General features: G+C 45.6%; 2 protein-coding genes across 4 annotated transcripts in view; one reads left to right on the plus strand and one right to left on the minus strand.

The window, feature by feature from the left end:
- Positions 1-12,864, plus strand: part of mmrn2a (multimerin 2a) — a 31,663-nt gene extending 18,799 nt beyond the window's left edge. The window contains exons 5-7 of the mRNA XM_038783096.1: positions 2,890-3,054; positions 7,616-9,601; positions 12,191-12,864. Coding sequence (XP_038639024.1) covers positions 2,890-3,054; positions 7,616-9,601; positions 12,191-12,582 — 2,543 coding nt within the window. The 3' untranslated portion in view covers positions 12,583-12,864. The remainder of the gene's footprint in view (positions 1-2,889; positions 3,055-7,615; positions 9,602-12,190) is intronic.
- Positions 12,865-16,865: 4,001 nt separating this feature from the next.
- The window catches only part of bmpr1aa (bone morphogenetic protein receptor, type IAa), a 155,591-nt gene continuing 151,767 nt past the window's right edge, over positions 16,866-20,689 (minus strand). For all 3 annotated transcript variants that reach the window (XM_038782693.1, XM_038782694.1, XM_038782695.1), the window contains exon 12: positions 16,866-20,153. In XM_038782693.1, the coding sequence (XP_038638621.1) occupies positions 20,028-20,153 (126 nt within the window). In that variant the 3' untranslated portion in view covers positions 16,866-20,027. The remainder of the gene's footprint in view (positions 20,154-20,689) is intronic.

Raw genomic sequence — 20,689 nt, forward strand, 5'->3', positions numbered from 1 at the left:
GAGAGAGAGAGAGAGATTCTGGATGAGATGGAGGTTGTTCTTGTCTGTTTGTTGTGAGTGGGTGGGGGGATGGCAGGGGTGAAGGGGAGACAAGGTCAAACTGTGGGGATTGTATTGTGTCTTTGAGTGATGATGCGTTCATGTTATGCACACCCTGGTTTGTTTAAAAATATATTTAAAAGAAAAGATCAGTCTGTTACAAGCAATAGACAAACTGAAACTACTTCAAATGGATTCTAAATATAACTGGCCGGGAGTGTGGGCGGGGGTGGGGGAAGAATACGGTTGCATATTGAATTGAACGAACCTCCCTCGAACGGAGAAGCCAGCAGTGAGCAGAAAACAAGTCACATTGCCAGTTCCAGCAATGGTCCCTGGAGTAACCTTTATTGTGTCGGTTGTCCCGGGAGACAGGTGTGGCTGCACAGACTGTAGTCACAGAGCAAAATATAAATCAGCAGCCCCTAGACAGGAAGCCTGAGCCCCCCCCCCCCCCCCCCCCCCCCTATTCAGGAAGCCTCTGAATTGAATCCATGAAATCCTCTGCAATTCTCAGGAAACCTTTGCGGCTGTTAATTCTTGTACTTGTCGGTGACTTGGGAACTGCTCAAACAATTCAAGCCCCCCCCAGATGTCCTGGTTTAACTGGATGTGGAGCAGCTAGAACCAGGCGGCTCCTGGAGGGTTGCAAACACTTGGCCTTTTGCCCTCGACTTTGATTGAATAGCCCAGGAACACAAGACAAAGGGATTCTGCAGTCCTCCCTTTATGCCACTATTAGTACCTTCTTTAGTCTTTTAACACTATCATTAACAGTCCCTTTGTCGAAGAGAAACAGTTAATGTTTTGGGTCCGTACTGTCAATATTGGTTTAGCTCAGCGCGCTAGACAGCTGGTTTGTGATGCAGAACAAGGCCGGCAGAGCGGGTTCAATTCTCCTACCAGCTTACCCGAACAGGCATCGGAATGTGGGAACTAGGGGCTTTTCACAGTAACTTCGTACTTGCGACAATAAAAGATTATATTATGATGATTATTCTTCAGACATTCTTAGTGTTGGGTGGGGTTACTGGGTTATGGGGATAGGGTGGAGGTGCTCTTTCCAAGAGCTGGTGCGGACTCGATGGGCCGAATGGCCTCCTTCTGCACTGTAAATTCTATGATCATTCGCTTTGTCATGTGTCCGTGACATCTTTGACAATCTGTTCATCACATCATTCTCCCCGAACCTTTGGCAGCCGGGTTTTAACGATGCCAGCTGCGAGCGGCCTTCAAAAAGGCTGCGACCATATAAAAAGCGATGAGCAGGCACGCATGCGCAGTGCGGCCGCATTTTGTTTTGAAGACCGCTCGCAGCCAGCAGATAAAAGCCGGCTGCTGCACAATCGGGGGCGTCGCGACGGACTGCTCCGCGACCCTTCTGATCCATGCCCGTGGGTCGCGCCCCGACTTTGAAACTGCCTGCTCCAGATTCTTGTCAGGTACACATCTGTGGAGATTTGCCCCAGTGTTCGTCCTCCTGTCCAACAGGTCACCCTCAGGCTTGAGTCTAGGGAAGCTATTTGACTGTGGAGCGCGTCGTATTCAAATCAGATCCCGCCAGACACCCGCTCGCACACATTCTTGGAATTGAGAACTGGGATGGAGCTCTGGCTGACATCCCCGTAATAATCCTAATAGACCCGGGAGCAGTGGGACCACACAAGCGGTAGGGTTGCGGGGTAAGATCAGTTAACTCAGTCCAACTCTTTGGGGCCTCTTGCTCCATTTTGGCCTATTCCTCAAGATCGTTGATTTCCCAACTATTCTGTGGCAATAATATTCCAGTTGAGTGATCAAGAAATAGAATGCCTCCCTGCAGAGATAGTGGAAGCAGGTAGCACAGACTCATTCAGCTGGAAATTCGGTAGATTTTTAAGAAAATAACATTTTGGTGTAGCGTCTATCAGCAATTTGACACAATGCAAATGTGCTTGGGTGGGAAAGGGCCATTCTGGGCCAGTGGTTCTCAAAACCCTCCATCAGTAGTGGTTAACTGCCTTCATTATGGACTTGCTGTGGACTCATTAATGGAGGTGGTGCTGTGATTAGTCAACAACTCAATGCAACTCCCAGGCTGGTGGAAGGTGAACACAGCGGACCAGGAAATTTCTGAATTTCATTTACTCTAGTCTTAACAGAGTGTAGACAGGGCATGCAGAAGATAGTCAGCAGGTCATGGAGTATCTGGAGAGAGGAACGGAAACAGTGGCAAGAATGGGCGGCGACGTAGAGTTTTACAGCACAGAAAGAGGCCCTTCGGCCCATCGATGCGCGGGTTAGGTGGATTGGTGATGATAAATTGTCCCTTAGTTTCCAGGGGTGTGCAGATTAGGTTATGGTGTTACGGGGATAGGATGGAGGACATGGACACGGGTAGGGTGCTCTTTCAAAGGGTCGCAGCAGATTCGATGGGCTGAATGGCCTCCTTCTGCACTGTAGTGATTCTATCATCGTGCCATCAAGCACCTGTCTATTTTATTTTTCCCCAATTAAGAGTACCCAATTCATTTTTTCCAATGAAGGGGCAATTTAGCATGGCCAATCCACATACCCTTCACATCTTTGGATTATTGGGGGCGAAACCCACGCAGATACGGGGAAAATGTGCAAACTCCACACGGGCAGTGACCCAGAGCCGGGATCGAACCTGGGACCTCGGCGCCGTGAGGCAGCAGGGCTAACTACTGTGGCGGCCCTAAGCACCTATCTATTCTAAACCCATTTTCCAGCATCTTCAGTAGTTGGCCTTTTCAGGCTTTAGTGGAGGCTCAGCAGTGAGTGGCTACGCTGTGTTCTCCCGGCATTGTTGCATTTTCTCATTGATGCCACTTTCTCCTTCTAATGCAGCAGAACCTGCGACATCAACTGAGGACCGGCAGGATCTGGATTGGGAGCTGCATCACGTACAGGACGACGTTTCCGCCACTACCGCCTCCACACAGGCCTTTCAAGAGCTGTTGAATAACCTGACGAAAGTTAACCCCTCAGCGGGAAACAAGGAGAACGGAACAGGTACAGTGCGGCCCGAGTCGCGGCGTATGTGTGTGTGTGTGCGCTCGAAGTGGCTGCGGCAGCGAGCCCTCCTTCATCTGCAGCTGCGGCTGGATCTCTCTACCTCTCTGTTGCGCAACGGGCGGTGGGCAGATCTGGGCGTCACGGCAACGCCGGCAGTGGCAGGTTTAGCACAGTGGGCTAAATCGCTGGCTTGTAATGCGGAACAAGGCCAGCAGCTCCAGTTCAATTCCCGTACCGGCCTCCCCGGACAGGCGCCGGAATGTGGCGGCTAGGGGCTTTTCACAGTAACTTCATTGAAGCCTACTCGTGACAATAAGCGATTATTTTATATTATTTATTTATTTATTGGGCCGCCTTCTTGACGGCTGCTTGCAGTGGGGTTTTAAGTCAGTTTAACTGAATGGTTTGCCTGCCTACGCGGCTCAGGGTCAGCGTGGGTCTAGAGTCACATACAGGCCGGGGGAGAGGGGCGTGTAAGGAGAGCTGATCTCCACCCCAAATGGAAATAATTGGGATTTCAACCAGAATCCAACAGCTTTGTGGTCACTTTTACTGGCGCTAAATAGTGGAAGCAGTGCAGTGGGGGTGGGGGGGGGGGGGGGGGGGGGGGGGGGGAGAGGATGGGAGGTGTTTTGCGGGGAGGTTGGGCTCAGTGAGCAAAATTAGTTCCATTTTGACCCCCTCGAGGTAGTAATAGAGACCTAGTAACGGTTCAGACACAGACATGAGATGGTTAGAGATTGGACATCTTTTCAAAGAGGAGACGCAGCAGCCCCACGGTCTCCCCCCTGTGCCATAAGATTGTGTGTTGTTGGCACATTCATAGAATCATAGAGTTTACAGTGCAGGAGGAGGCCATTCAGCCCATCGAGTCTGCACCAGCCCTTGGAAAGAGCACCCCACCCAAGCTCATACCTCCACCCTTTGCCCACAACTCCGCCCTATCCCCGTAACCCCACCTCACCTTTTTTGGACACTAGGGGGCAATTTAGCATGGCCAATCCACCTAACCTGCACATCTTTGGACTGTGGGAGGAAACCGGAGCACCCGGAGGAAATCCACGCAGAGGGTGCGAATTCATTGCAAACATTCAAAGATGTGGCTATGTTCTGTAGTGTAGACAATAGCGTCAGCTTTGACCACTAGATTTTGCCCTTGAGAACAGTGACACCTAAAGACACTCCATGGATACTGCAAGTATTTAAATTAATTAAAAACCAGGATGAGGCGGGGGGGGAACCACCAACCAGCATTGCCCACTTCCACCCTCTAGTGGCTGTTTTCAGAACACCAAGAGAGACCCATTGATCAAATCAGCTAACTTCTCCTCATGCTCGAGCTGGTGTACCGGACAGGACAAAGGGGATGAGAGTTGTATCTGATGGCAGTGCAGCAACTTCAAAACTGAATGGAGATGATGTGCTTGCATTGAAGGCGGACGATACAGTGAATATTCACCAAATATGAGCCAGCCCCAAGCAGGCTGGGCCGCCGGCCTCGCGCTGGACTACCCACCACCAAGGGAGTGGATGGATATCCTAACTCAAGGACGCCATCAAGCTGAAAATGATGGCAGCTGTGAAGGCGGCGGTCGCCGACGCCTGGCTCCATTCAAAGTGGCGCTAGAAAAAGCAGATCAACCGTTGGAGGCACAAGAGGCGGCATTCAGCGACTTGGAGAAAGCGGCGACAGGCCAGAGGTGACCGAATCGCCTCCTTGGAGTCAGAAATAGCAAGGAGGGTGCTGACGCAAGGGACACTAAAGGGGAAGATCGAGAACCAGGACAACCGTCGGCAAAACCACTGCGTCGTAGGTCTGCTGGAGGGTATCGCGGGCAGGAACCTCACCCAATATGTGGGCCTGATGCTGGGTAAGCTGGTTGGGAGGGAGAGCTTTCCCAAACCCCCGGAGTTAGACAGAGACCCAAGAGGGGGGAATGCTGGCCACAACAGGTCGCACCAAAAACGTCAGGAATGACCATGATGGCGGACCCCCCCCAACTAAGGGGAACCCTGGAGTGTAGGGGTGCATCCAAAGGGTAGCCGGGGAAGATAATTGAGACGTTCACGGGGCATTATAAGGAGCTGTACAGGGCGGATTTGGGGGCTGGGGTGGTGGTGGTGAAGAACGGGACATGGGATGGCTCTGAGATGAACTGGAGTTTCCTCAGCTGGATTCCTCCTGAACAGAGAAGAGGCGGCCCTGGGGCTGAGGGAGATATTGACAGTATAAGGGGCATGAAGTCAGGGAAGGCTCCGGGCCCGATGGCTATCCGGCAGAATTTTATAAGGAGTTTGCGACAGACCTGGCGCCACATCTCTTGGGGGCGTATAATGAGGTATTGGAGAAGGGGGAGCTGCCGGAGACAATGACGCAGGCAACTATCAAGTTAATACCAAAAAAAGGGGAAGGAGGTTTTGGAATGTGGGTCGTATAGGCCCATATCTTTGTTAAATGCAAACGTGAAAGTGCTGGCTAAGTTGGTGGCGGGAAGAATGGAAAGTGGTGTCCCGGGAGTGGATACAGAAGAACAAACAGGCTTCGTAAAGGGCAGGCAACTTCCTCGCAATATAAGGAGGCTGTTAAATGTGATTGTGATCCTGTCGGGAGTTCAGGTACAGAAGGTAGTGGTGTCCATTGATGTGGAGAAGGCATTTGACCGGGTGGAGTGGCGATACCTGGGAAGGTTTGTGGCATGGGTGCGCCTGTTATATGTGGCACCAAGGGCGAATGTGCGGACCAATGACATAGGTTCACGGAACTTTGAACTACACAGGGAAACAAGGCAGGGGTGCCTGCTGTAAATGCTGCAACAGTGAATATATTCAAGGCTGTGGGATTGATGGATTTTTGGTCTCGGAGAATCAAGGGATGTGGAGAGCGGGCAGAGAAATGGAATTGAAGCCCTAAGACCTGCGGTGACCTTACTGAATGGCGGAGCAGGCTCCGTGGGCCATGTGGTCTGATCCTGCTCCAAGTCTTTACAGTCGCATAAATGGTGATTGGATGAGTCTATGGCATTAGCAACATTGTAACCATGGGGGTGGGAGGGGAACGTTTATTTTTGCCATGAGCTGGAAAGCAAGAAAAATAAAAACACAACGGGAGTGGATTTAACCTCGTAAATAGTGTGACTATGTGTTGATAAATGTGAGTTTTATGGAGTTGGGCGAGAAATTTCAATTTTCCATCGGACTTAAGGAAGGACGTAAATGCATTGGAGGCTGTTTGGAGGTTCACTAGGCTGAAAACTGGAATGGGGTTAGCGCTGCTGGAGTGTGGAAGAGTGAGGGGTGACTTAATTGAATTCTAAGAGATCATGAATGGCCTTGACAAGGTGGACATGGATGAGATCAGAAGCTGGGCTTAGGAGGGGGGGGGGTTTAAAATTAGAGGTTGCCCATCCGGACAGAGGCGAGGGAGAATTATTATCTCGCAGAGGGTTGTGCGAATTTGAAACTTTCTGCCTCAGAAGGTGGTGGAGGCTGGGGGGGGGGGGGGGGGGTTCACTGAAACAGTTTAAAGGCGGGGACAGATAGATTCTTGTCAGCCAAAAGAACCAAACGTCATCGGGAGTAGATAGAACGTGGAATTCGAGACGGAAACGGATCAGCCATGATCTCATTGAATAGTGGAGCAGGCTCAAGGGGCCGAATGGCCTACCCCCCCGCTCCTGTTTTGTACATTTGTATAACATTTCCCATCCTTCTCCATACACTGTTGACTGCCATCTATAACTTCATCACGTTTGTTTGCTTTTCAAATGCTATCGTCACCAACTCTCTTCGTCCATCTTTCACAAACTCCACTTTTAGGAACTTGGACTCTGGAGTTCTGTTTCTCAAGAGTTCCACACTATCACCTCTATCCTCCAGAACAATGACTACAAGTCTCTTGTCTTCCATTTCAAAATCTCTCGAGCCCACCCCTGAATTTCTTAGCTGACGTTCCTTGGCATTTTGTTCCATTCTGCACCCTTTTGTGTTACTGTTCAGTCCAGCTCCCCCATCCTGGAGCTCTCCTCCTCAACCAAACCACCTTGCTGTCAACCTCAAAAGTTCCTTAAATTACTTTGCATTTGAATCTCTGCATCCATCACTCTTCCTTATGCTCCGAGCCGTTTCCCTCCATAGGTGCCTTTGTAAAAATCCAACTTGCGACTGTTGTTGAAGGTCATTGAGAATTTATTTTTTCCGTTCATGGGATGTATGCGTTGCTGGCTGGGCCAGCATTTCTTGCCCATCCCTGAAGGCATTTAAGAGTCAACCACATCGCTGTGGATCTAAAGTCACATGTAGGCCAGACCAGGTAAACATGGCAGATTTTCTTCACTAAAGGACATTCGTGAACGAGATGGGGCAATCGACAATGGTTTCATAGTCATTCCAGATTTTTCTTGAATTCACATTTCACCATCTCCAGTGGAGAGATTTGAACCTGGGTCCCCAAAGCATTACTCTGGATCTGCGGTTTACTAGTCCAGTGAAAATATCAATGTCACGCCTCCCCCAAATTGCAACAAAATGTCTTACATGAAACATTTTTTTGATTTTGCAGAATTTCCAATGCTTCAGGATATATTAAAACCTCATATTGAAAATTACTTGAGAAAGCATCTTCATTCCTTGTGGACAACCTTTAGCAAAAAAATGCAGGACATGTCTGACATGGTCCTCAATTTATCACAAGACATAGAAGTCAACAGGAAGAATATTAATGAGCTCACGAAACAGCGAATGCCACAAAGGGAACTGGAGGAAATCAGCACCAAATTACAATCAAAACTGGATGAGAACACAGAGCAGCTGCAGAAGATTGGCAACATGTTGGATGATCAACAACAGAAATTAGATTACGAATTGCATGCCCAGAAGGTTAACCTTGACCACAACCTAACCATCATTAAGGCAGAGACAGATCTAAAAGTCAAGCGCAGTCAGAAGATGATTCAGATTAAATCGCATATTTTAGATAACACAACAGCTGAGATTAAGAGCGAGCAAGACAGGCTATGGCAAGAAGTCTACATATTAAAAGATCTCGCAAAGGTCGCTGATCTCAAAGGCTCAAAACCCTGTTCACCGTGTGACTCAAAAGCTGTCAAAGGAGTGTCAGAACAGGGCTTTGACCAACTTAGGGAAACCGTCGAGGTTCATTCGAGGAATATTACACACTTAAATCGAATCTGTGAATCATGTCACCCTGCGTCGAAGGTGATTACTGATTTGCGGCAACAACTGAAGGAGCTGGAGAGAGAGATGAATCAAAAACTGACCGAGACCAGTGTAGGTTTTACAGAGAACGTTCTGAGGCTGAATGTTTCCTTTAACCATCGAAGTTCAAGTCACGAGGAACTTCTTTACAACCTTGACATCGACGTGAAAGAAATGAAACAGAGGTTATACAGAATGACTGACGACGGCCAACTTTGCGACTGTCAGAAGTTAATTGAGGATTATGGCTTGTTTGCTGACAGCCTAAGGAACGCCAGCAACTTTATGGAGAAAATGTACTTTGATCTGACTGATGTTAAGCAGCAGGAGCTGGACCTGAGAATTAATTTAAATTATTCTGTTCAAGACCTGTTCAGGTCTTCCCAACAAAGACATCAGGATGTCCAGAATCTCTTGTACTCACAAGAGGAAAAAATCAACACTCTAGCTGGGGACATCACAACACTCGAGCAGAACTCCACAATGATTATGGGAGAAATTAGGCATTTAAAAAAAATGGATGCTGCAATGAATTCACACATCAGATACCTCAATAGCTCCTTCAGTTCCCTTTTGGAAGATGCTTTGAGGCACACAATCATTCTGCAGAGTGTGACGGGGCAGGACATATTGGAGATCACATCTGATGGTGCAACAGAGCTTCAAAAGCTTTCTATTAGCACTTTATATCAGAATCTCAGTGAGGCAGAGAAAGACATTGCTACCCACAAGATAATTTTGCAAGACATCAACAGCAGAGTGCAGGTGCTTGAAGAGGGCAGCTCAAATGATGGCGTTGAGGAATTAATTGGTTCTGGTAATGAAGGAAGCCTTTTGAAGGCAAACTCTTCAGAAATGGGTGATGGAGACCGCCTTTCCCTTGAACACATGGAAGCAAACCATGAAGCGTTGGAAAAGGAACAGATGGACGATTCAAAGTATGATTCCAGTGAAATATCAAGCATTAAAAAGGACATTGAGATGTTGAATTTGAAAGTAATTAAACTGGAATCCAACTACAACAATGAAGACCCTTACTACAATCAGAGTTTGGAGCAAATAAAGGAAATGGTTACAAAGTCGGTGGAGACTGTGCAATCAGATGTGTCATCTTTAAAACAGTTCATCGACAGTCACATCTCCGTGTTTCAGAAGTTCATTGGTCACGCGAGCAACCTTTCTAATGGGACGTTCCGCATTGGGCGAGGCCACTTTGGCTCCAAGCGATTGAGAAAGCAGCACAGGCAAAGTCACCATGGCAGCAAGCAGCTGGAGATTTATGGAAATGCTTCAATGGCAGTAAATCAAAGTGGCATCCCAAATTCACAGGGTAAGTGCAAGCTTACAGCAGCTAAGAATATGACCATTGTGCACTATTCTTCTTCAACCCCTCTGCAGCCTTTGACATGATTAACCGCAGCCTCCCCCCTCTTCCGGGTGGAGCTCTGCTGTTGAAACCCTCAACCAATCTTTGGAATAGTTGAGTATGGAGCTAGCAATGTTCTCCTGACTGGCCTTCCATCTTCCACCCTCCATAAACTTCAGCTTAACACAGACTCTGCTGCCCATAATCTTATTAATTCCACCCTCATATTTAAACTTTCATGGACTTGTCTGCTCTGCTGTATTAAACTATTGTAGATCTGTCTGAACCTTGTGATTTTCCTCTCAGTGCCCACCCTATTGGCAGCTGTCAGCCACCCTCTCCTAAACCTTCCTCTCCTCCTTTAAGGCCGTTTAAAACCTACTCTTTGAATAAGGTTTTGGTCACCCCTCCCTTCTTTGTTTCAGCACATGTTGGTATCTTTTTTTCTGTTTCTGAAGTGCCTTGGGACATTTTTCCATGCAACATGTGCCAGTGATCACATTACTGAAATGGAAGTCATAATCCCAGAGTGCCAGAGGCTGATTTCCCCTTTTCGAGCTGACTGATGGCGAATCAACCCGAGGGTCACCGCACCTCAGGCGAGGGGCAAGGTTGAGAAGGCGGGGCCTTCATGGATGACCTTAGCCGACACGGGAATTGAACCCGCGCTGTTGGCCTTGCTCTGCAGCACAAACCAGCCGTCCAGCCAACTGAGCGAATTGACCCCGTTCAGTATTACGAAGCTAGTCTTGGTGGTAGACATGTAGGTCGACCATCCAAGTGCAATCTGTGCTCTTGTTTCTCTCAGAATTTCCTCCAAATGCTCAGCAGGGAGGAATTCTAATTGATCAGTTACGTGGCTCCAGGTCGATTTTAAAAATGTACCGAGTGACTTACTGGGTCATTTCAGAGGGCAGTTCAGGGTCATTGCTGGGGTCACATGTAGGCCAGATCTATTAAGGACAGATTCCCTTCTCTAAAAGACATTAGTGAACCAGATGGGTTTTTACAGCAATCGGCAATGGTTTAGTCATCAGACTTTTTAAATCCCAGGTTTTTATTGAATTCAAATTTCACCTTCTACCATGGTGAATTAGTATCTGGGTCCCCAGAACATTACTCTGAGTCTCTGGATTACTAGTCCAGTGACAATACCACTACACCACCACTTCCCCACATGGGTGGCAATCAGTAAAGGTTCCTTTAACCTTCTTTCGCCTGAAGCTATAAGATTTATGCTCTGCAGTCAATGCTGATGGTGCCTCGGGGCTCTCATACTTGACTTTCTTCCTCTGCCTCCCTGCCCACACCACCTTATGGGTCTATCCTGCTGTTCAGGCAGGAATATAGAGGGCGCAATCTACATGAATGGGGACAGATTCTTGTAGTGCATGATTAGCTGGGTGTTTCCCAGTACTCAGAGCATCGATAACACCCCACTATCTAACGCCCATCCGAGTAGATTGGGGGCTTCAGTGGGGAATTCCCCGACGAGGTCGTACTTAGCCTTGTTCCCTGCACTGAGGAGCTCCACTCACCAGAACTCCTCAGTGTAGTAAAAGATCGGGTCGCCATTTCAAAATGGCACCCCAAACTCTCGATGCTCTTACACGACCTGCCCCCCCCCCAACAAACACACTATAAGAGAGTCCTTGGGCCCCCGCACACCTCCCTGATCCAATCCCACCACAGTGTCAAGGTTCCCAGGTGACACCAGAAGTGCCAGGGTGCCACTCTGCCCAGAGGGCATGCACCTGGGGCCTTCGATCCCCTGGGAGACCCCCTAGGAGTGCCATTCTGTTTGAAATGAAAAATGAAATGAAAATCGCTTGTCACAAGTCGGCTTCAAATGAAGTTACTGTGAAAAGCCCCTAGTCGCCACATTCCAGCGCCTGCTCGGGGAGGCTGGTACGGGAAGGCTTGGTCCCCGTTTGCGGACACCAGAACTCGCCCGAGGTCAAGGCGAGGGGTTAGATTCCACACCTTGGTTAGATTTTGGGAATGTATATTACTGAGAGCAGCTGTTTCACTCTTAATATGTTGATTTGGCAGCAAGTGATCCTGCCCATAATAGACGGGATTCACATCGCGATTTCTCGCGAGATCGCATCAGATCTTGTGAGGCGTGGCGAGCCAAGTGTGATCTCACGGCAGCTACCAGCCGTTTTTCGGACGCAACGCGGGTGGTAGTTCCCGCCCAGAATGTCTGCTGATAAATACGAATATACAAGAGCGTCAGGCGATGGCTCATCCTGTCTGTGGAACAGCTTGGGTGGCAGTTCTCAGAAATTAAGAGAAGTTAGACTGAGGTATGTTTGCCGAAGTCTGATCCAAATATGATGCCCAGATTGGTGCTGATAACTGCATCCAAGTTTATTTTTCCATAGCAAACAGCCGGTGAGCCACACCTTCTTGAAGTGACACAGTCGTTACTACTGCAACTGTGCTGCTTAAAGGGCTGAGAGTTCTCCTGATGTCCAGACCAATAATTTTCCTTCAACCAAAAAAAATCAGTTGGCTAACTTTGATCTATTTTCCTTACTTTTTGTGTAGAATTCCAGGTGGCATTTTACGTGGGACTTTCCAACAATTCCGGAAGGAACATGATTTTGAAGTTTGACCAGATCTTCCTGAACCATGGCGATGGTTATTCATCGGAAAAAGGTTACTTCAAAGTGCCATTCAAAGGCGTGTATGTGTTTGTGGTGACTGTGGAGTTCAGCCATGGACCTGGTCACGGGCACCTTTTGGTTGATGGCCACCGCACGGTCACATTGCACAACAGCAGGAAAAGACATCAGCACAGCAGCCTAGTTTGGGGCTATGCCATCCTTCAGCTCAGTAAAGGTCAGCGAGTGTGGGTAGAGGTGACACAAGGGACTGTAATGCAACAAACCCTGCCGGAGACAACATTTGGTGGATTTCTGTTATTTAAAACATTTTAAGGCTTCACTACAGGTCCTGAAAATAGAAGAAACATCAGACTATTTTCACACATTCACTGTTGGAGGTTTCCATTCAGGAACTACTTTCGATGATCACCTTCCCATATGTTGCTGCACCGTGCTAATTCTCCTAGGGGTTTTCAGGCTCAAAGGCTCACTCCTGATTCCTCTTTTCCTTGTAGCTTGCGGTTATGTTTATTCAGGTTCCTGTAGATGCATTAAATTTGATTCAGAAATTACAAGACCGGGGCTATCTATTACAATAATAAACTTTGAACTCTATATTGTTCAATATTTATACCAAGTACAATATTAACACAACCATCACTGCTGCACCAACATGCTCTAATTTGTACGATTTTGGTTTACCATTGCACAAAGGGACACGAGTACAGCTAAGTTTGCATTTCCAAATCTGTCGATCAAAAAGTAGGCAAAAGGTAAGGCCTCTTGTCACTCCCATAGCTAACATTATTTTGTAATAAAGACTAAGGGCAGCACGGTAGCACAAGTGGTCAGGGTCCCAGGTTCGATTCCCCGCTGGGTCACTGTGCGGAGTCTGCATGTTCTCCCAGTGTTTGCGTGGGTTTCCTCCGGGTGCTCCGGTTTCCTCCCACAGTCCAAAGATGTGCAGGTTAGGTGGATTGGCCATGATAAATTGCCCCTAGTGTCCAAAAAGGTTAGGATGGGTTATTGGGTTACAGGGATAGGGTGAAAGTGAGGTCAGGGCAGACTCAATGGGCCGAATGGCCTCCTTCTGCACTGTATGTTCTATGTAAGCGCCGGAAGTACTCAGAGCAAACAACATCTGTGGAGAGAGAAACACAGTTAACAATGACCTTTCGGGCAGCATGGTGGCGCAGTGGGTTAGCCCTGTTGCCTCGTGGCGCCGAGGTCCCAGGTTCGATCCCGGCTCTGGGTCAGTGTCCGTGTGGAGCTTGCACATTCTCCCCGTGTCTGCGTGGGTTTCGCCCCCACAACCCAAAGATGCGTAGTCTAGGTGGATTGGCCACGCTAAAATTGCCCCTTAATTGGAAAAAATGAATTGGGTACTCTAAATTAAAAAAAACAAAGACCTTTCACTAGAACCCATTATTTTCTACTTGTGGACACTACCACTTGCAAGCCACCTCCGAATAGAGGTCATTGCAGCTACTTGTTACCCCGATTCATTTTGCAAGATATCAATTTCAGTAAAAGACTTAGCTATATATATTTTTTCAACTGAAGTGGGAAATTCTTAATATACTTCCCAACTAATTAACGTACCTATAGGCTGGTCCATCCATATTTCTCAGTTTCCTATTTGACCTAACTTCCCCTCAGGTTTATTCTTACCTCTCCCAAAAGTTTGCAAAGGTGGGCAACTTGAGTGTAGGGCGATACCATATCTGGAGGGGATGCATGAGGAGCTTGATGGACTAGATGATCTTTTTCTGCTCTTTTGCGTTGATTGGGCAACACGGTAGCATATTGGTTAGTACTGTTGCTTCACAGCTCCAGGGTCCTAGGTTCGATTCCCGGCTTGGGTCACTCTCTGTGCAGAGTCTGCACATTCTCCCTGTGTCTGCGTGGGTTTCCTCAGGGTGCTCCAGTTTCCTCCCACAAGTCCCGAAAGACATGCTGTTAGGTGAACTGGACATTCTGAATTCTCGGTGTACCCGAACAGGCGCCGGAATATGGCAACTAGGGGCTTTTCACAGTAACTTCATTGCAGTGTTAATGTAAACCTATTTGTGATTATTATTTCAAGATTATCGTTTATAGATTATTACAGCTCACTCAGGCTCACTTTCTGATGAGGAAATTAGGATGTTCCTGAGCCAGATTTAGCAAGAAGTAGTAATCTCAAGAACAGCAGCTTCTTCGTCAAATAAGAAAGGATAGTGGATTGTTAGCCAATTGGGGAATACATTGCTAGTTCTGCTTTCCGTATGGGCAAAGCACCAGGATCTACACCAATCAGTGTATTTTAAAGTCAACTTTGAGGAGTGGTCAAATACGATACGATATATAGAAAGTTCAGCGAGGAATTGAAAAGACAAAGAGAAGCAAAGAGAAAGTATGAGAATAGACAGGCAGCTAAATAAAAAGGGAATCTAAAAGAATTATTTTGGCATATAAATAGTAAAAGGGTGTGTGACCAATTATGGGTCTAAAAGGGTCATTATGCATGGAGGCAGGGTTGAAGTACTAAATGAGCATTTTGTGTCTGCTTTTGACAAGGAAGGTGATGTTGCCCAAGTCACGGTAAAAGAGGAGGTAACTGAGACACTTCATGGGGTCAAAATTGATATGGAGGAGGTATTAGATAGGCTGGCTGCATTTAAAAGTTGATTGGTCACCAGGACCAGAAGAGATGCATCCAACTATACTGAGGTACTGGCTATAATTTTCCAAACCCGATTAGATTCAGGGGTACTGCCAGAGGACTGGGGAATTGCAAATATTATACCCTTGTTCAAAAAGAATGCAGAGAAGCCCAACTATAGGCCAGTCAGTTTAACCTCGGTGGTGGTGAAAGTTTAGAAATGATAATTCAGGATAAAATAGTTGTTTGGTCAAATGGATTTATTTAGAAAAAACTGAGTTTAACTAACTTGCTGAGATTTTTTGAATAGATAACAGGGAGGATTAAGAGAGTAATGCAGTTGATGTGGTATACACGGACTTCCAAAAGTCTGCCACAGACAGACTTTAAACAAATTTAGAGCTCTTGGAATAAAATGGACAATGGCAACAGAGATGCAAAATTAGCTGTATGACAGGAACAAGAGTCATGGTGAATTGTTGTTTCTCAGACTGGCTCAAGGGTTATAGTGGAGTTCCCCAGGGATCAATGTCAGGCCCTCTGCTGCTCTTAATTTATATTACTGGCCTAAACTTGGGTGTACAGTGTGTAATTTCAAATCTTATGAATGACACAAAACTTGTAAGTACTGTGGACTGAGAGGATAGTGTCAAAACTTCCAAAGACAATGGACAGGCTGGTGCAATGGCCAGAAAAGTGTAAAGCTGTTCATTATAAATAAGCGGACAGTACCAAAGAGGTTATTGCAACCTTATATAAAATATTGGTTCCAACTTAACTGCAGTAGTGTGCCAGTACTGGGTACCACACTTTGGGAAAGATGTGAGGGCATTAGAAAGAGTGCAGAAAAGATTCAGAACAATGTTTCCAGGGATGAGGAATTTCAGATGTTTAGGTGCATAGAAGCTGAGGCTGTTTTCCTAAGAGAAGGTTGAGAAGATGTTTTACAGACATATCAAATTCAGATTGATCCAGTTTAATGTGAAGAATAATTCCGATTGACATTCAGAATGATTCCGAACTGGATTCAGACTCACATTCAGGACAAATTGGATTCCCATTCAGACTGGCTCTTATTCCTGATCGGAACGATTGAGATTCGTGTTCCGAAGGATTCGGATTCATAATGATCCGGATTCAGAAAAATGATCCTGATTCAGAATGATCCGGAATGATTCAGATTCCAATTCAGAATGAATCGGATTCAAATTCAGAACGATTCCAATTCAAATTCTGAATGATTCATGGTGACATTGAGAATGATTCTGAAACTCCGCCCCGAGTCACTGTCCGTGTGGAGTTTGCACATTCTCCCCATGTCTGCACAAACCAAAGATGTGCAGGGTAGGTGGATTGGCCATACTAAATTACCCCTTAATTGGAAAAAATAATTAGGTACTCTAAATTTATAAAAAAAGAGAATAATTCTGATCCGGATTCAGATTGAAGATGAATTGGATTCACATTCAGAGTGATTCAGATGCAAATGTATATTCCATAGCATCCCAGAGTGCAGAAGGTCTTTTGATCCATTGAGTCTGCATTGAATGATTCCGATTCAAATTTAGCACAATTGAGTTACAGATGGTGATTGATTTATATTAACATTCAGCATGATTCAGATTTGCATTGATTGATTCATATATACATTGAGAATGATTCAGGTTCATATTCCAATACAGAATTATTCTAATTCACTGTCAAAGTAATTCAGATACACGTTAAGACTGATTCAGACAGGATCCCAGGGATATACGAGAGGTGGCAAACATACGTTTGGACAAAAACACCATTTGTCCTAATTTTGCTACCCAGTGTTCAAAATGTTATTTTAATTCATGTTATTGAGTTCACCAAATGATATGTCACATTATGGGTCTGCAGCAAATCATTTGGGTCTCTGCTTATATCGACACGAACCAAGCTCAAAAAGCAAAGGAAGAAAAACAAATAAACACAGCCAACAGTGCAATTGTGTACTAAAATAATGTTATTTACTTAAGAGTCAGATACATGACATAATCTGTGTACATGATGTACCTTTTGCAAAGTAATCTGTGGTAAACTTAATAAGGCACCCTTTACCAGATGCTGTACAAAATAGGTTTATAAATCATTACACCTGTTTTAATGGCAATCATTTTGTTTTACTTGCGATGACATAAGCATTAGAGTAACTTTACTGCTTTAACTCTTTATGGTATTTCCATTTATTATGTACAAATACACTAACTAAATGATTTCATAATACTTTGATTCATACATTTTTGTCTATGCTACAATGACACATTGATAGGAAGACGCTGGCCTGGCAGATGGGATTCTCCCCTTGTTTAAATAAAAAAGGCAGGTTGACTTGAGAAAAAAAAAGGCACGATCATTAAAAACACTTGCTTTACAACAATCTCCCTGACTTGCATCGTTTCCTCTGATAGGTCAGAACATCTATTATAAATGTTAACAGGCCACTGAATTTCACCCCCTTCAATCTTTCAGATTTACACGTCCTCGTTGCATCTCCATTGCAACAACGTTGTTCCCTGTACTCGCCCCTACTCTCCTATGCACTGAACACAGCCCAGTGAGGGGCAGATGATGATTTAAGAAAGGGACAAGTTGGCAGCACGTGGCACAGTGGTTAGCACTGCTGCCTCGCGGTGCCGAGGTCCCAGGTTCGATCCCGGCTCTGGGTCACTGTCCGTGTGGAGTTTGCATATTCTCCCCTTGTTTGCGTGGGTTTCGCACCCACAGCCCAAAGATGTGCAGGTTAGTTGGATTGACCACGCTAAATTGCCCCTTAATTGGAAAAATGAATTGTGTACTCTAAATTTAAAAAAAAGAAAGGGACAAGTTAGAAGGATTACCTGTGTACTTTGTACTAAAATAATGAACGAGGGGGCAGGTGAATGCAGTGATTGGCAGCGTCAATCACCATTTTTATAGTGATTGAAAGGAAGATTCAACACTTTTGATGTGAATCCCTTGCAGCAAGTTCAAAATGATAAAAGCTGTTCCAATTCAACAAGAACGTTATTGAAAAGGAAAGCAATGATCAGGCTGCAGATTTCCAAATATCCAAGTTCCATGCTCTGATGACATTGCCTTTCACACGGGGCTTTGGCATTTGCGGGGGAAAAAAAAATCCAAAATTCTCCATCTCCAATACAGTATATCAGAATTCAAACGCTAAATAATGCAATACATAATATGTAGTAATATTGACTGGGCAGGCGTAAAAAAATCACATCTCACTGATAAACATTGAAGATTGCTTATGGGCACTGCATCTTTCAAGTTCAAAGTAAATATGGCAACCAAGTGCAGAAGGATACAACGGTATGTGGTGTACAACAAAAACAATCCTGCTCATCTGAATGGGCCAACACTATCTTCCTCATCCTTCCCTGGGGTGGGGCAGGGCGTTTTGGGGGAGGCAAGCCTCAACTCAATCCCTACTTTGGCTATCATATTTACAAGAAAAGCTGGCAAGATTTCATCAGCTGTACTACACAAGATATAAACATTATGTTACATAACATCTTACAAGACTGTGGCATCTGGCCTGGCGCACGTCAGACAGCCGTTATTAACAGGGTTAACTCATCAATTCATGAAAATGGTTGGCATTATTCTCAATAAAAAGGAGTTGGCATTGTGTCATTTTAAATAAACCCAACTTTGCATTCACCGTCACAACTCCTTGTTTTTCCCTGGAACACAGTGAAGCTGACACCCCTCTTTCACTAGTTACTGTTAGTCAAGGAGGGTGAAATAGCTTTGGGAATTGGCGAGGTTGCTTTGACTTCTTGGCAGTAATATATCACCTCCACGATCCTTTGATGGAACAGAATTTACAACAAATCGATACCGGCACTTTAAATTTAAAGAATGCGAGCAGAACACTTATTACATCAGCTGAAAGTCTCAAGAGATGCAGCATTTCACTTGTGCCTGCAGTATTCATGATTAATAAGATTTTACATTTGCGCAGGAATAATTCCCATTATACAAGGTCAATAATCCTCTCACCCCAACCCTCCTGAGAAGTTAACAGAACTGCATTTCAGTCACGTGCCACACCACTCTCATAGTACTGCTGAAGTCTCAACACTGCCTGACCTTCTGTGAGGCGTTTAGTGACCAATACTCTCACTTGCTCTATGCCCCAATAACAAATAGGCTTCCTGTGATTTCAGATGGAACTCCTTGAATACTCGAAAGCTTCGGACAGCAAATATTAAAAACCCTTAAATTAAGACAGTGCTATAACCAGAAGGACATGGTTACTACTGAGGGCAACTGGGACACATTATAAACAGAACTTTGAGAACGGTTTGTCTAGTTCTTAGGAAACGTACTGTTCTACAAACCTTGGCAGCGACATTGTCTCCAGAAGACAAGAATGATTCCCTTGATTGCAACATACAATCAGAGCAGTTGAGCAAGCTGTGAACATAAAAGTGTTGGGGTTCAAGAGAAAGTGCCAGCGCTGCATTTCATACCTGGCATGGCAGCAGAAGCTCAATCTGTGCAGCTGGTATTCACAAAGTCCTGGAAAAAGCCTAAAACCTGTCAATTTAACAAGATTTTGAGGGCAGGAGAAAAATAAATGGCGTCCTCGTGGCTCACAAAGACAGGCAAAGGCAGATTTGTTCACCTGACTCCATTTACAGATAGCAGGTGAAAAGCGACTATTAATCTCCTAGCAGTAGCTTTTCAAATTAATTCAGAATTGTGGCTTTCACAGAAAGCACCTGGCTGTAATACACCATTTCTAGAGTTCCCATGGTGCCAACTAGCATTGTTCCACTATGGGCCGCAAACATAGCATGAAAAAGACGGCGACACATAGGAAACCCAAGGAAGTTTCCGACATTTCAACAGCATTAATTTACAGTCTGGCTTTTAACATGATACTGTTGTTAAGAAGTATGACATAGAGGTTCATTATCAAATGTCTTTATCCCACACTATGCCATGCATGTAATAGTTCCAAATTCTAAATGACATTATTAGCAGCCTATCTAGTGTGGTGTGTGGAAGAGATCGGGGTGACTGGATGCCCAGCCATGTCTGCACACCAGAAGTTCCTGACCCTCTTTGGGGCAATAGTATCAGCTGTTCAGTGGCTCAATCAGATCTTGATATCTTGAGATTCCACCATTTTGGCAAGTGTTTTCTTCACTCTTAGCGCTGTCAACCGGGAGGCAGGGTTATGAGCCCAGCATTCTGACATCAGTTTCAGGACCGCTCTTAAACACTGTGGGGGTGAAAACAAGCATATCAGGGAAAGATTGCACAGGGCAGACAGAATAAATTGAAATGCTTTCCTTGCAGTTCTAACATGCAGGAAAATGTTTCCTTCACAACTTGAAAAAAAGAGGTTCTCAGTTCATTTGGAATTCCAAGTTGATTGAGGTTGACCACATTTTCCCAACTGTGCGCTCTACTCTGTTACGATTTTCCAGTGCTACAGCCTCCTCCTCGGCGTGTCTAAATCACCAGCAGGTGGTGCAAGAAAGCAACACGAGGTCACTCATCCAGCAGCCTTCGAGTGGATCTTGCTTTCACCGCTGCCAATTCTAGCCCTGCTTAACCAGTGAGCAACTCTGTCCCACATCCTGATGCAAGTAATCAGCAATCTAGTCCACATTCATAGTGCCAACCGGACTTTCTGAGCGAGGTTATCAACTTCAATAATGATAGGTACGGTGATCCCTGGGTGGCTAATCTATACATGCGGATAATTTTCCAGAATGATACCTGGACACCAAGGGTTAAAAAAGGAGGAAAAAT

This window comes from Scyliorhinus canicula, chromosome 22 (genome assembly GCF_902713615.1).
Source record: "Scyliorhinus canicula chromosome 22, sScyCan1.1, whole genome shotgun sequence".
In the NCBI taxonomy this organism is placed as follows: domain Eukaryota; kingdom Metazoa; phylum Chordata; class Chondrichthyes; order Carcharhiniformes; family Scyliorhinidae; genus Scyliorhinus; species Scyliorhinus canicula.